This window comes from Necator americanus, chromosome X (genome assembly GCF_031761385.1).
Source record: "Necator americanus strain Aroian chromosome X, whole genome shotgun sequence".
Lineage (NCBI taxonomy): Eukaryota > Metazoa > Nematoda > Chromadorea > Rhabditida > Ancylostomatidae > Necator > Necator americanus.
In genome coordinates, this window is record NC_087376.1 from 32,514,601 (window position 1) to 32,529,296 (window position 14,696).

The following is a 14,696-nucleotide window of genomic DNA, read 5'->3' on the forward strand; positions in this document are numbered from 1 at the left end:
TTATCATAAATTTGAGATGAAATACATATCTTATCTTAAAAGATAATCGCATGAAGAATTTCAACACAGTATTTTTCGAAGCAAAAATGAAATGAAAATAATATTTTCGGTCCCCAAAATTCCGATTCTACTTTTGAGGAATGTATGTCCATGCAATAGGATTTTTCTTTCAAACGCTTTTTTAAACTGACACGTTGTCCTTTAGCTTGACAGAATACGATGAATGGCAGCTTATTACGGGCTGTGTTTTTATCATAGTAAAAATTGCTGCTGCTGTTGTAAAAGAATCGCTAGCTCGTTATCTTTCGACAATCTTGAAGTATTTTCAAACAAATGAATCATTAGAATAAAAAATAAGCCAAGAACTTTTTGAATGTACTTTTCCATCGTTTATAAAGCACATACGTTAGGGAATTTTATGTGTGAATCCTCGCGAAAAAAGGTGAACAGTGAGAATTTGTCGAGAAAGCACAGTTATTCGTGGTGTAATTGTGGTAGTATAGTGTATTCTGGATTCGAATTGAAGTTTTCCTAGCAATAATAAAGAAAATTACCAGTTTTCTGGGCAAATGTCATATTATGAACGATTTTTTCCCGTGAAAACCACAAGCTTCTATGTATACTGTCCCATCGTTTATATTGCACATAATTAGAAAATCATGAAGTGAATCATCCGGAAACATGAAGAACACTGGAAAAGTGTTGAGAAAAGACAGTTATTCTCAATGTAGTTGTAGTATATTGATCAAATCCGGAAGAAAGTCTCCTCACACATCTCACGTCATGGATTTCTTGAAATTATTCTGCCAATTTAGGATAACTTACGGGTTTCTGGCCAAATATTGTTGAATGAGCGATTCTATTTTATTATATTTTTTTGATGTATTTCTTCTTAGTTTTTAAAAATTTTACTTGAAGAACTTCTTACTAAAATTTCAGATGCTACATTTCGTTTGTAACTACTACCACACAAATTTTCCCGAGTTTTTACCACTATCAGTCCTCTATCTTTACGATCGATTTAATTTTAGCACCCCCCCCCCAAATTTACTGTACTTGTGAAGAGCAAAACGAACGATTTGTGAGGATTATTCTGATGAAATTTGCCGAAATTGTGTCAATAGGTTTCATCCTGGACAATGTGCGGCTCTCAATGAGCGACAAGTGCGTAATTGATACTCACAGTCGCAGTTCCCGTGGCGATTACGGGGAAAAAGTGATGTAAATACGTTTTCAAGTAGGGATTAAAGGGATGTTATCCTAAATATCGATTGATGTATCTAGGTCTAGTTGGGAATATTGTGAATACAATGAGTATAAACGATTTTCATCACCCCTTTCCTTCAATCACCAATTTTAGGAGAAACTCAAATTTCACCGTCCCCCGGACGCCTTTTCATTGTCTATTGAATAGCGATTGTCCTATTGTTTATCATTATCCAGGAATTGCGCCTAGCTTGTCCAGAAGTGATTTTCATCGCAGGCGGCAGCTGAACAAACGTTTTAATTCAGGATTTCCCACCGTTTCATTAACCATGTTTTTAATATGTAATCAGCTCAGATCTCGAAATAATTTACAAGAGGGTCTTGGATGTCTCCTGCGATGAAAACAACCAGAAAATAGTATGACATCAACTATATTTTATTCCCTTATTTGACACTGACATCTCACAGCTTTATTACAAATCGAAAAAGAAACAGAAACTAGATAGGCCTCTAAAAACTAAGCATAGCAAGCACAATGTATAAACGTACACAAAAAAATTAATGCAGTATTGTTTGCCCATAGTTAGATGACAGTGTTCAGCGATTAGTGGATCATTGACTGATTGATCTTACACAAATACATAAATACGGATGTAAGAAATTCAATTTAAAAAAATGAAACTGGGAACAAAAATGAAAATATTCTCATAGACTGAAAGATTCATGAAGCAGAAGCGTTAGAATAGCTAGCTGCGTGAGTAGGGTTACATGTGGTTAGCGTTGTTTTTTTGTTTGTTTGCTTGTCTGGAGCGAGCTGCTTACAGGTCATCCCGGTTGGGTGCAAGCGTATCGTATTTGGATCCCTGGTGGGAGGAATGTACGGATGATTGCATCGAACTATCACCACGATTCAGCGGTATGTCTACAACGGACGGATCCTTCTCGCGAACGGAATCGCGTCCAAACGAATTGTCTCGTCCTCCGCCGTATACGCTGTCACGACCGCCACTTCCGACCCCACCATAGACCGAGTCACGGTCGCGTACCGATCCGCCGTAGACCGAACCTGGATTAACACACTGTTGTTAAGCTACTGCACATTAAAACACTACCTTTTTTCATTAGCCATTACTTTCACTAGCACTGGCGATTATTGCTAGTTCTAGCAAACGGGATAGAAATAAAAACGAGCTGAAGCAAATGGGTTATTTCAGTGAGTAGGGAGAAGTTTGCTTATGAACTTGGTATGAAAATTGTGGCCGATTCTCTTGGTGATTCTTTGAAAGTGTAACCCGCATGTGGTACTGGTGGTGGGTCAGTATGTGGTGATTTAGTCGTGATTATCACTTCCATACCAGTGTCATCTGCACGACGGTTGTAGGTTGTGGATGATGATTCGCGATAGTCGACAAGCGTTCTGCTGTGAGTCGGAGTCGAAGTACCAAGCGGTGGCGTCAGCGGATTTGATGCGAACGTCGAACGTGGTATGAATCTGGAATCGCGAACATTCAGCCTTACATTAGAAACACACTTCATCGTTTCTTTTCTAATTTCCTCTTAATAACTTTTTGGAAAGGTGAAGAGGTAGACGATCAACGGAACGAATATTCTTACCCAACTGAGCGGCTTCCTCCATGAAGAATTGAGTCCAAGTTACTGTCACCGTAGCTTCTGATACCGAGTACTGTGCCTCCGAGGCGACCAATGTCATTTACTAAGGAACGGTCAACAAAATCTCTAAAATAAACATGTATAACATTTGTATGAATGAGCAGGGAATTGCTGTAATTAAATTATCGAACTCACCTGCGTCGTCTGCGTTCTCCGTCGAGTTGATCACGAAGAATGGCAATCTGATCCTCAAGCTGCTTGATACGGTTCCTGTGTGTGCGTTCCCGATTCTCAATAACCTTTTCAATCTGGAAAATTTCCAGAGTTTTTTTTCCCATTCTATTCAACATATTGGTGTACGTATTTGGTATGCATGATGGATACCTGTCCCTTCTCTTGTCTCATGCGTTGCAGTTGTCGTTCTTGTTCTTCACGTTGCTTGTTAGTTAGTTCCAGGATGCGATTACCATTCTCCATTTCAAGTTGAGCGATCTAAAACGAAATGCCGATAACATGATTCCGGCATAATTAACATCCATTCTTCTGAAGATCTCCGGTTTACCTGTTGCTGAAGTTGGGCGCAATTCTTGTACAGTTCCTTGTTTTCGCGTTCCATAGCATTAAGGGATTTCTCAATGGCTTCACGTTGCAAGGCGGTTTCCCGAATTGCTGACTCTGTTCTGCGCTTCTCAGATTCCAACTGGAATTATTAACATTTCGGATATTTCCTAATTTCCACTTTTCTTAGACTAACCATTTCAATCTTCTTCTGGAGCATATATTTCTCCTTCTTCCAGCTATCCACAAGTTGTGAGTTGGCACGCCTGTCATTTTCGAGTTGCATAATTCGGCGTTTCAGCTCTTCCAGCTCCTAGAGTAACCCTCAGGACGTTAAGGTTCCAGAAAGTGTTTAGACATTCATTGAGTTGGCAGACCACCGGACTCTACTCTGTGCTTCCTCTTTTGCCAGTCTGCCACCTCGAGTAACACGACTAAGTGCCCTGATTAGGGCCTATGCCTCTCTAACACTACCTTTACCGCGGATCTCTTGTCGTTCTTAGCTGAATCCAGCTGTTGACGAAGTTCATTTTCTGCTGTACGTTGTTGACTGAGATTCTGGAATAGTTTTACTAGTTAGGAACAATGTCATGATGTAAAATGACGATTACCTTCTCCATGGTAATGATTCTATCTTCAAGGCGATTCTTCTCGGAATTCGCATCCTGGAGCTGACGTTGTAGCTCCGAGACACGGGCATTGACATCATGCACACGCTGCTTGTAGTCGCGCAGTTCACTGCGGACGTTCAAAAGCTCGGACTCGAGTTGAGACTTGCGCGAGTTCGTCGAGCTCAAGTCGTTCTGCGCGTTAAGTAGTTGTTCTTTGAGGATTTGCATCTCGTTGCTGCTCTTGCTCTGTGTTTCGGTAAACTTGCGCAACTCAAGCTCGTATGATTCGGCCTTGGCCAGATCCCTCTTGAGTTTGTCGGCATCATCTTTCATATCTTGTACCTTATTTTCGCTTAGTCGAAGGGCTCCGTCAAGCTCTTTGATCTTCTCCGTCAGAGTCTGAAAATGGCATATTCTAGTGAATTTTGGACTGTTTCGAACTGTGTTAAACTGTTAATTGTGAGCACTATTCGCCCACGCACCTGTCGCTCGCTCTCGAATGATGTGATTTGAATCTGGAGCTTCTGCGTGTGACTGTCGTGCTCCCTCAGCTTGCTCTCAAGCTGGAAGCGGTTAGCATCCCAGCTTTCTTCTCTGTCTCGCAAAGCACGGATGTCAGCATGAGCATTTTCCAGATCAGTGCGCAGATTCTTGAGTTGTTCCTAAAAACAAGACTTGTTCCTTTGTTCATGCTATGCCAACAATCTATCCCATTCATGGATTTGTTGGCTTTATTGAATCGTGTCGGAAATGACATACGTTAAGATGTCTTAGCTGTGCCTCTTTGCCCCTCGCCTGCAGTTCGGCGGCCACCATTTTCGACTTCATCTGTCGACGCTCCTCATCGCGCTGTTTGAGCGCTTCTTCCTGGGAGCGAAGAAGCTGCTTGGCAGACGCCAATCGGGCTTCCAATGCACGCTTATCTATAGCAATAATGATTATAGTTGAGGCGTTTGGCGAACGGGGTTTGAGCAGCTTAAATCAAATCCAAACTGTACAGGAACCCCTGCGAACTGACCTTCTTCGATGTCGTTCAGATTGTCCTCAATGGTCTTGTATCTGGTCTCATGCTTATTGATTGTCGTATGCGATTCGCTCGTCTTTTTGCGCAGACGATTCAATGTGTCGCGAAGCTCGTTCTAAAAATACGAGTAGTTTAAAGTCACTGTGATGACAACTGCTCGATTTCGACCGCTCACTCTTTCAAGCTCCAGTTTCTCGATTCTTCCAACAAGTTGGTGGAGCGTGTCTTCGAGCTGAGAAACGTTGACGGTGTCGTTGATATTGACAGTAGTCGTTCCATTCAAGGTTGTGGCTACGCGACCGCCTGCTAGAAATCGCCAACATATAAGCCTACCGACAATGCGGCGACGTGGCATCTTAACGCTGATTGGCTACACACCCAGCCAATCACAACGTTTGATGTGCTCACGAACGAAAGTATAAGCACACTTACCGCCCACGTGGGTGCCAGTGTAATCGATGCCGACGGGGAACGGCACGGAGCGTGGATACTGTACATCCTCGAGAGCATCTCCAGTACCTCTAGGAATATCCACCTCACGTCCGTCACGCGGCTCTCCTCCGGCGCCGCCCTCGATGATGTCGTGGCGGAAGCGACTGATGTTAATGACGCGACTGGCAGAGGCCTGTACAGTGGGAAGATGATTTGGAACACACATCTGGAAGCAAGAGCGACAGAAATCACTGGATACCTGGAATCGCCGCAAAGCGTCTGCCAGTGAATCTCGTTCAGAATCAGCGTTGATGAAATCTTGTTGTAAAGTAAGCAAGCGCTGTTCGGTACTTTCCAGTCGTGACTGCAGATCACTCATCTCATATTTACGGCTCTCTAAAAGTATAGAAGAAAAAGATTTGATGTCTACGGGGAAATCAAACCAATTCCGAACCAACCAAGTTCTTGTAGAGCGTTTAATCGGCCATCTTCTGAAACTCTGTGCGCATGTGCTAGATCATCAAGCGTTGATTGATACTCGTCCGTCTTTCGTTGCATTTGTTCAGCTCCAAATTTGAGTTCTTGTTGAAGTTTGGCGAGTTCATTGCGCAATGTTGTACGTTCAGAATCGGCCGTTATGAGCTAAAATATGATATTATCCGAGGAAAATACCGCTACTATCCGGATATCTCAGATCTTTAATGCAGCGGAAAAATTCCGCCAGAATATTGGTATACTGAATCACCTCCGAGTTGCTCAATAACTCGGCTTTATGCTGAGAAAAGTTGAGTCGAGTATTCTCATTGCACTAGTCATCTATGATTTTAGGGATTTTATTTCTGGCATACCTTGTCGGAAGTTTCTTGCAATTCTTGACGAAGTTTCTGAAGCTTCGAATCGAATTGTTGAGAGAGTTGTTGAAGATGATCCGCTTGTTTCGCCTTATCCCTGTATGCATTCTGTAGGCGTTCACGCTGTAAATAGATTTTCTTTTAATTCAGGCTTTTTCCACTAAGAATCCGAAGATCCAGTGAATTCTGCGTATACCTCAGTTTTGAGATGATTTAAGCTGTTCTTCAACTCTTTCAACGTGTCCTCAGCATTCTTCAGACGATTCCTCAACCGATTAATTTCCGATTCCATATTAGCGTTAGAACTCTTGAGGACATCATTTTCTCTTAGTGCAGCGTCCAGTTCACTTCGCCATTTATTAGCATCAATTTGTAGTTGAGCATATTGTTCTTCAAGTGATCGCAGTCTGGAAAAAAAAATCGATAATGCCCCAGAAAAAAGACAATGTGAAGTAGAAGATTGTAAAATATGGAATGAAATGATACTTGGGATTAAGTACCTGTTGCTAGTACTTTCGAGATCTGTTTCTTTCTGTGTGAGATTCGATTTAGTATCAGTGAGTTCTTCTTCGAGTCGGCGAACTTGTGACGTCACTGAATGATTGTGATATTATAATTTATTCTTTTTACTTAAATATCCCGAAATCAACTTACAGTCACGGATCTTAGCAGTACCATCGTTGACCGCTTTATTAAGATGTTCAATACGGTCGTTAGCAGCTTGAAGTTGAGCTTTAAGCCCAGTGTTGGTAGTTTCAAGAGCTTTCGCCTCTGATCGCACTTGATACGCGTCAGTTTTCCACTTTTGAATTTCCTATAAATTGTAAAATGATCGTTTCAACAATTTCTCCAGGATATCGTCTATTTCTCATCTTACCTTATCCATCTCATTACGTAGATCCTCCATATCATCGCGCATCTTTTGATTTTGTGTTTGTAAAGTGGTAATCTTAGCTTCATTGTCACGCTTCTCGCGCTCGAGGTCATTTTCTCTGGAAAAATAATTTTTCTAATCCTTTGCCGTACTGTAACGCAGCCTAACTGGTTATTCAAAAGTTTTTTTTCATCATATTGTTGAGCGACCGGGATTGTTGAGCTCAAAATTTGATAAATTACCTATTAAGAGCGTCGGCGAGTTGCTTTTCCAAGTTGCGTACTTTTTCGCGAAGATCTTCCTCCACAACTTTGAGGTTTTCAACAGCCTAGGGAATGTATTACAATTATGTATTACTCTGTAAAATTGTGAAAATCAATAATGTTACCTTTCCGTACTGCTCCTTCTCGTCATCGAGATCGCTAAGGTGCTTATCGTGAAGTGAACTGATCTCGGTGCGAAGTTTGTCGATTTCGATGGCATGTTTGCGCTTCAACTCTGATACATCGTTCTCCTGACGCTCGTTTCCTCGTCCAATCTGTGCCAACTCGTCTTCTAATTCGCGAATGCGACGCTCCAGGTCGTCCTTAAGATGAGGTGAAAGTAAGTTGTCATCATATGTTATACTTATCCTAGAATGTTCAAAAGCTCTGCCATTACCTTTTCGTTCTCGAGTTTCTCGAGCTGCATCTTCCACTTATCGTTAATTTCTTTGACACGCAAATCAGAAAGGAGATCATCATGGTATCTATCAATAGTGCGGTCAGTGTCTGTTGATCCTGAAAGGAAAACAAATCTTGCTTCATCCCCATCTCTGTATATATGTTCTTCTTTTTTCTTTTCTACCAAGTGTTAAGGAAAATTAGACTATCAAAGTCTTCAGAAAATGCATCTCATGCTAAAATGAAAGGGGAAATTTGAAGGGAAAGAAAAGTAATTATTTACATACTAACCAGGTATGGTAACCTCATCACCTTCGATTGTCTCCCCTCCAGGTCCTTGACGAATCGTCCTTGTGATAGTTGTTGTGGTGGTTCTACTCTTTGTAGTGTCCTGATAGTAGAAAAATTCCATGTATTGGGATGTTAGTTGATTAAGTAGAAAAATTTCATGTACTGTCATATGATTGGTTATTCAGGTTACATGGTGTTTAAATTACCTTAACTCCCTTAATCCTGTCGCGCAAATCGCGGATTTCCTGCTCCAATACTCTGATTCTCTCTGCAAAATGATGACGTAATCGTTTTGAAATTAATCAGTAGTTTTTTTTTGGGTTATTTTTTCTTTTGAATTAGTTAAAATACCATTTAGATCCTTAATCTCGTTTTTGGCATCATCGAGTTCCTTCGTTAGCAGATTCGCTCGGTTCAGTTGTTGATTGTGCAAATCTCGAGCACGCTCCTCTTTTACCTCGAGGGTTTTGTTTTCATTGCGAAGTTTCTCCAGTTCCTGTTCTAATTTTCGAATTGTCTCCTTAAGAGTTTGGATGTCAGCATCAGCTTTGTGTTTTTGGCTGGAAAGGGATAAATTCAATCAATGAAATAACAGAACAATTTTAAAATAATGTCATCTTATTAAACTATTGATTTACTATGGACCTTTCTTTTATACTAGTGCTGTCATAACTATTTTATCACTTTACGAGGAGCATTTTTTTCCAGCACTCGGAATGATTGCTGTAGTACAAATGCAGATTGCATATCTTTTTTTTTCATATAATTGAAAAAAAGAATTCTTTTCAATGATTAAAGTTTGAGATAATTATAGTGTTGACTTACTTCATAATTTCTTGTTTTTCTTTTTGCAGCTTTTGATTGAGATCATTAAGCTTTTCGACTTCGCTGTTCTTGGATCGGATCTCGTTCTCAAGCTGCGTAATCTTCCCTTGGAGATTCTTGATCGTTGTATCGAACTCATCGTTATGTCGACGCAGTAGCATGACCTAAACATAAAAGTTAAAATGGGACAGATTTTATCAGTTAATCAATTCTGATATAAATATCATACCTGTCGCTCATAGTCGTCGATGGTCTGCTTAAGCTTTTCGATTTCCTCGTTGAATCGCCCTTCGTTTTTGGTCATGTCCTGGATTGTTTTTCGCTCGGTTTCGAACTTATGACGAATATCGAACAGCTGACGTGACAGCTCATCTTTTTGTTTCCTATAAAGGAATTGTCGACGATTTTTCGCCGCAACGAATTTTTGATAATCATGGAAAATGTCATAACTTACTGGTAATCGTCACGTTGTCCTTTAAGTTCTTTGAGTTGCTGTTCAGCAAGGTGTGCACTTTTGAGCGCGTTATCCAGATCGGAGGTCAGCTTATCGTGCTCTGTAGCTAACACATCGTTACGATTTCGTTGCTCATCCAAATCTCTTTGGATGTTCCGGCGAATCTCTTCGATGTATTTGATCTGCGAATCCTGGAAGTTCGGATGTTACTAGTCACAGCTCCGTTTTTTTTCTTTCCTCTCATATGAATGTCTACCTTCTCGTCAAGTCTGCGTACAGTATTGTTGTACTCGTTCTCCATATCACGGAATTTGTCCTTCAGAGGAGCCATTTCAGACTTGAGTTTACTGTTTTCGCGGAGCAAATTCTCAATGCGCCTGTTGAGCTCAGTGATTCTGAAAGAAACATTCATTAATACTGTATTTTACTTTGGAGACGGTAGTAATTGTACGGACCTGGTCTTATGCTCCTCAACGATACTTGTTGCCTGTTCATCCAGCTCGTCCCTAATCTTGCGTACATCATCTGTTGTGGATTTTTGATAGGAGCTGGAATTGTACAAGTTCCGGATTTTCGTCACATTTCTCGGATATTGGGGAACTCACGCTTGAAGCTTAGCAAGTTCTTCTTCGAGGAATTTCCTCGCTTTGTCACCCGCTTGGCGCTCCGACTCCGATGCGCGAAGTTTGTCTTCGACACGACGCAGATTCCTCTCCAGCTCATCGATGTTCTTCTGTCTGCAATCATATCAGGATCAGTTTGGGGAGAGAACGGAACCACAGTAATATCTGAAGTATTAGTACTTACTGGTTGCTAATTTCTCTCTTAGCATCCGAGAGCTGTTTGTCCAGACGTCGGCGCGTGTCGTCGGCAGTTTCGAACTTGCTCATGAACTCTTTTACCTATCAAGTTGTATGTAACATTTTTGAAAAACAGTACAGTTTAGTTAGCCAATTTCACCCTATTGAACATATTGTATGATTATTTCAATGAAATCTTAAATTTTTCATATAGGAGAAATTCATACTTGACTCTCGGATATCTTGAGCTTCCTCTCCAATTGCTGGATCTCATTATCCTTATTGCGTAACGCGTTTCTTACGGAACGTAGCGCTTCGGATGGAGGCAACGGCGATTTGCCTAAGAGTGTATTCAATTCGCTTGCCGTTTTGCAAATCAATATATGTGCACATGTTTTCCCCCCCATTCTATCGCTGATGCACACTTTTTCCCTCTTCACAATTCCTGATATTCATGGAAACGAACGATGTAGCACGTGACGCATTAGAATGGTATGATTTCGGGGGTGTTGAAGTGTTTCTACACGGAATACCCAAACACTAAACAACAGTGCTTACCAGGCGATAACGAACGCGCCCTTTTAATGCTTCCATCAATCAGTTTGTCGGAATCCTGACTGATCTCATGCATTTTTCTTAATGCGTTCGTAGCATCGTTGAATTTCTCCTTGACACGTCGCAGTTCAGCTTCCAAATCGGCGATCTTCCTCTGGCTTTCATCACCCTTCGACTCGAGCTCGATGTTCCGCTCGATGGATTCTTCGTACCTAAGGTGCACGTTATCGCACTTATCGATTCTTTCGAATAGAAAAAAATGGCATTAAAAATAGATAGACAACCATTGACCTTAAAAATATAAATGATACGGTAATGAAGTACTAATTAATTCCTAATTATGTTCACTTACTTGAGCATGAGTTCTTTTTGCAGCTCCGCATCGCCCTCACTACCTCCAGTACCACGAATCTGTTTGAGCTCTTCGAGAAGAGAACGGTCGGCAGCAGCATCAGCAGCACCAGCGCGGTCTCGATACCGTTTAACAGCTTCGATAATAGTACTGTCATACGTGGTCGTATGACTTCCTCCGCTAATCAGATCTGTGAGAAGTGCCGCAAGTGAAGGACCACTCACTCCTGCGGATCCTGCCTAAAATGATTCGATCACACTTCACCTTCTTTTCATCCACATTTACGTTTCAAAATTTGATCCTATGTACATATGTGCACTTACATCCCCTCCAGAAACAGTAATGTTGCGAGTAATATTTGACACGCTTCTAAGTACGCGATTGAATTCAACACGTTGCAAATCCAAATCGCGTTCCGTTTGATCCTTGAGTTCAGCGAATTGCTTACGAACTCGTTGCAGTTCCGTCCACATGTCCATCATCTTTTTCTGCTCATCACTTAGATATTGAGCGAGATTCTAGAATTATTAGTGATAGTTACCAAATAACGGATTTCTTGCACAATAAATCCAAATCATAGCGCACCCTTTCCCTGTTCACAAACGTCCTTTCCTTGTCGCGATACTCGCGATCGTAGCGGTCAAATTCTCGTCGAAGCCGCTCATTTTCATCCTCCAATCTCTCCTTGGCGGCTCTCTCGTTCTCCCATTGCATACGATACTCGTCAGCCCTGACAATTTGTTTCAATAGGTTTCTCGTTGACGTTTTCTCATACCCTGTCTCCCGAACCTTCTGCGCTCCTCGTCAAGTCGAGCGATCATCTCATAGTTGGCATTCGGATCACCAGCCATGACGATATTCGTGGTTGCTCCACCACGAGTGCGTGCTGGACTCCACATCTCGATATCGCGGCTGAAATATTCACGAATAAATTGGTGGTCTAGCATGAATTGTTAAAAAGCGATAGCCGTATCACGTACAAGCTGTTAGTGGTATCCTGGAACATGTTCGAGTCGAGAATAGTGAATCCGCCGTCATCGGCTTGTCTTCTTCTGGCGCTGACCATCTTCCCTTCGAGTTCAGCGATGTGTTTTCGATATTCATGTACCTTCAACGGTAATACATTACTAGAAAGAACTTATCAGAACGACATTACTGTCGTTATTTGTGTCGACTGGGAGTACCAGCGATTTCGTTTCTGCCTGTTCGTACCTTGTTCTGCAGCGCTGCCATCATCTCACTGTACTCTTTCTGCTGCTCGACATTGTTGTCGATGCGCTGTCGGAACTTGTTCAGATCGTCTTGAGTGCGATCGAGCCGTGTGACGGCTGCACCTCGGTCAAATTCGAGAAGATCATCTTCGAACGAGGATGTATGATGGTAGTTGTTCTCGCCCGAGGTGTCCCTGGAGAACTCATCCCTTCAAATAGTGTGCATACTTGAAAGTTCTTTGCGGCCTCAAAGCGCTCACTCGCTGCCAACTGCGAAGTGAGCGCCTGGCGTGCAGTGCATGCATCCCACACTGGCCACACCATCAGCAGCAGCTCTTTTCACACCCGAAAGAAAATGAACTTATTTAACCGAGGAACCACCCGGTAGAATAACGAAAAATAAAATCCATCTAATCCTCTTTAGTTCTCGTTTTTTTTATTGTGGACTGGTATCTGTGTGACAATGTTTTCGTCGTTCGCGGCCTTTGCCCAACAACATACGTACAAGTCGTCGTTAAATTCGACTCTATCGGACAACAACAAAATAATACCGCAGCCCACCCGCGTGAAAACAGCGTACACGTACGTTCGTCCGCTGCATCGATCTGTCTGTCTGTGCCCCTGCTGCAGACTTCGGGCAAAGCGCAAAAGTGGTAAATTGCCATGCATGATACAATACATTCAAGTGGACATAAATGAGGACGAACAAAAAGGCGAATATAGAGTGATGGAGGGATAGGACGCACCAGTTGATACAGTTCTCAGTATTCTTCAGAGCTAAGCACTGAGGCGGTGAGGCAGGGTGTATGCATGCGATTAAAACTCACCAGTAAAATTCGCCATAATTTGAACGTGAACCCGGACTTTCGGGAATTAACTCTTTCACACTATCGCTCGAAGGAATATGAATCGTTCCTCCGGCGTCGATGCTGCTTCTTGTCTCGTCGTGGTCCTCCATTCTCGATCTCTCTGAAATATTGCATTAGTACGAAACGGTAAAGAACGACACTCGAGCAAGCCTTATTGAGTATCGTGTAGAAAACGAGACAAACAACGTTGACATATTGAACATGCGATAACGGTGTGGAGGGGGTTGAACAGTGCATTCTGCGGTATTCACAACACTCCCATGCAGATCACCTTTTGAAGTCGAAGAATGACGTTTCCGGCGTCCTCGTTGTCGCTCAAACACAGTTTCTGCTTCAGACGGAGTAAGGGGACGTACAGACACACGACTCGAAATGCGGGTCCACTTTCCAGTAGCAATATCCTCGACTCGTACAGCCGGGGAGCTCGAACGGCTCGGTGATGAGCCGGTGGATTCAGCCGATGCCGGTGAGGATCGGTACGTTTGTGATGAGATGCTTCGAAGTGTCTCCGGTAGACTTTCAGAGACAATTAGCTTTCGTCCAGGAGAACTGCCGCTAATGCCGCAACTGAAGATCATCCAACGAGCACATCAGCATGCTGTAAGAAACGCCGTCACAATGCGTTGCCGCCGCTGAACAATTAGCTTTCGAACTAAGAGTAGTAGCAAAGAGTAAGCGAACTTTGGTATCGGTGATGTTCTAGCGATGTTGGGGATTCCCGCATAGAAGTTGTCAGGCGAAGACTGAACTAGCGCACGGCAAGGCGTGATTCAACGAATGCCAACAATGGTTAGGAAAGCGGCGGCAACCTTGTTTTTCAATTCATGTTTGCTGGGCCGTGAATTGGACTCTCTCATAGTTCGATAATGTTTGTTTCAGCACTATTGATACAGCATTCATCGGCTACCGAGATGTTGGCGGGTTCTTACATAACATGACTAACATATACGTATATAGAGTGCATTTAACAACTACAGAATAACTATGTCGATGGCGAGAAATGAAAGGGAAAGAAAAGGAGGCGCAAAACCAAGGCCAAGGTTTTCTAAGCATAGATACACAAGCACTAGTGCATTCTCGTCTCTCAGCAGTCGACTGAAAGCAGGAAAAACAGCAAAAGAATCACAGGAAAGCAGCACAAACTGTGACGCAGTGGAGACAATTTTAATAACGACAGCATATTGAACTTATATATTAGCGATAGGTAAATAGTTCGTCGATGCGATGTTTGAGGGGGGCGGTTGCTGTGTGGTTACTTAGCAACTCGGTTCCATCTTACGATGAGAAATTAGTTTGTCGGATTGCAGCAAGTATTCATAGCAGCTCACCATAGACACACTCACATACATTTCTTTCTCGTTCGCTTACATTTCTCTTTCTCTCTCATCACTCCACTCACCAATAACTAAGTAAAAACGCGTGTTTTTGATATCAGAGCACATGATAAATGTTTGCGATAGGGGCATGCAGAGGTGGAAGGAGGGGACGCGATGTCCGCATATACAGCAGC

The 14,696-nt window shown here is 42.4% G+C and overlaps 1 protein-coding gene across 2 annotated transcripts; it reads right to left on the bottom strand.

Moving 5' to 3' along the window:
- Window positions 1–2,024: 2,024 nt before the first annotated feature.
- On the bottom strand, window positions 2,025–13,764 carry RB195_026136 (uncharacterized protein; the record flags this gene model as incomplete). 2 transcript variants are annotated; one of them, XM_064214556.1, is made up of 44 exons in its annotated part: window positions 2,025–2,272; window positions 2,562–2,698; window positions 2,821–2,943; window positions 3,013–3,125; window positions 3,202–3,309; window positions 3,380–3,517; window positions 3,572–3,688; window positions 3,850–3,933; window positions 3,987–4,385; window positions 4,469–4,648; window positions 4,746–4,909; window positions 5,005–5,125; window positions 5,186–5,316; window positions 5,443–5,635; window positions 5,702–5,838; window positions 5,901–6,084; window positions 6,291–6,416; window positions 6,490–6,700; window positions 6,794–6,887; window positions 6,948–7,107; window positions 7,171–7,285; window positions 7,410–7,495; window positions 7,556–7,753; window positions 7,828–7,946; window positions 8,121–8,220; window positions 8,327–8,388; window positions 8,472–8,680; window positions 8,946–9,109; window positions 9,175–9,328; window positions 9,400–9,590; window positions 9,656–9,794; window positions 9,855–9,947; window positions 10,005–10,136; window positions 10,207–10,301; window positions 10,427–10,539; window positions 10,758–10,966; window positions 11,107–11,345; window positions 11,430–11,624; window positions 11,692–11,836; window positions 11,896–12,018; window positions 12,087–12,214; window positions 12,319–12,511; window positions 13,145–13,286; window positions 13,458–13,764. In XM_064214556.1, the coding sequence occupies 44 exons, from the start codon at window positions 13,762–13,764 to the stop codon at window positions 2,025–2,027; spliced, it is 6,819 nt and encodes a 2,272-aa protein (XP_064070436.1). The 2 variants fall into 2 exon arrangements, with proteins under 2 accessions (XP_064070436.1, XP_064070437.1); XM_064214555.1 differs by having other exon boundaries at window positions 12,319–12,526.
- Window positions 13,765–14,696: the final 932 nt, after the last annotated feature.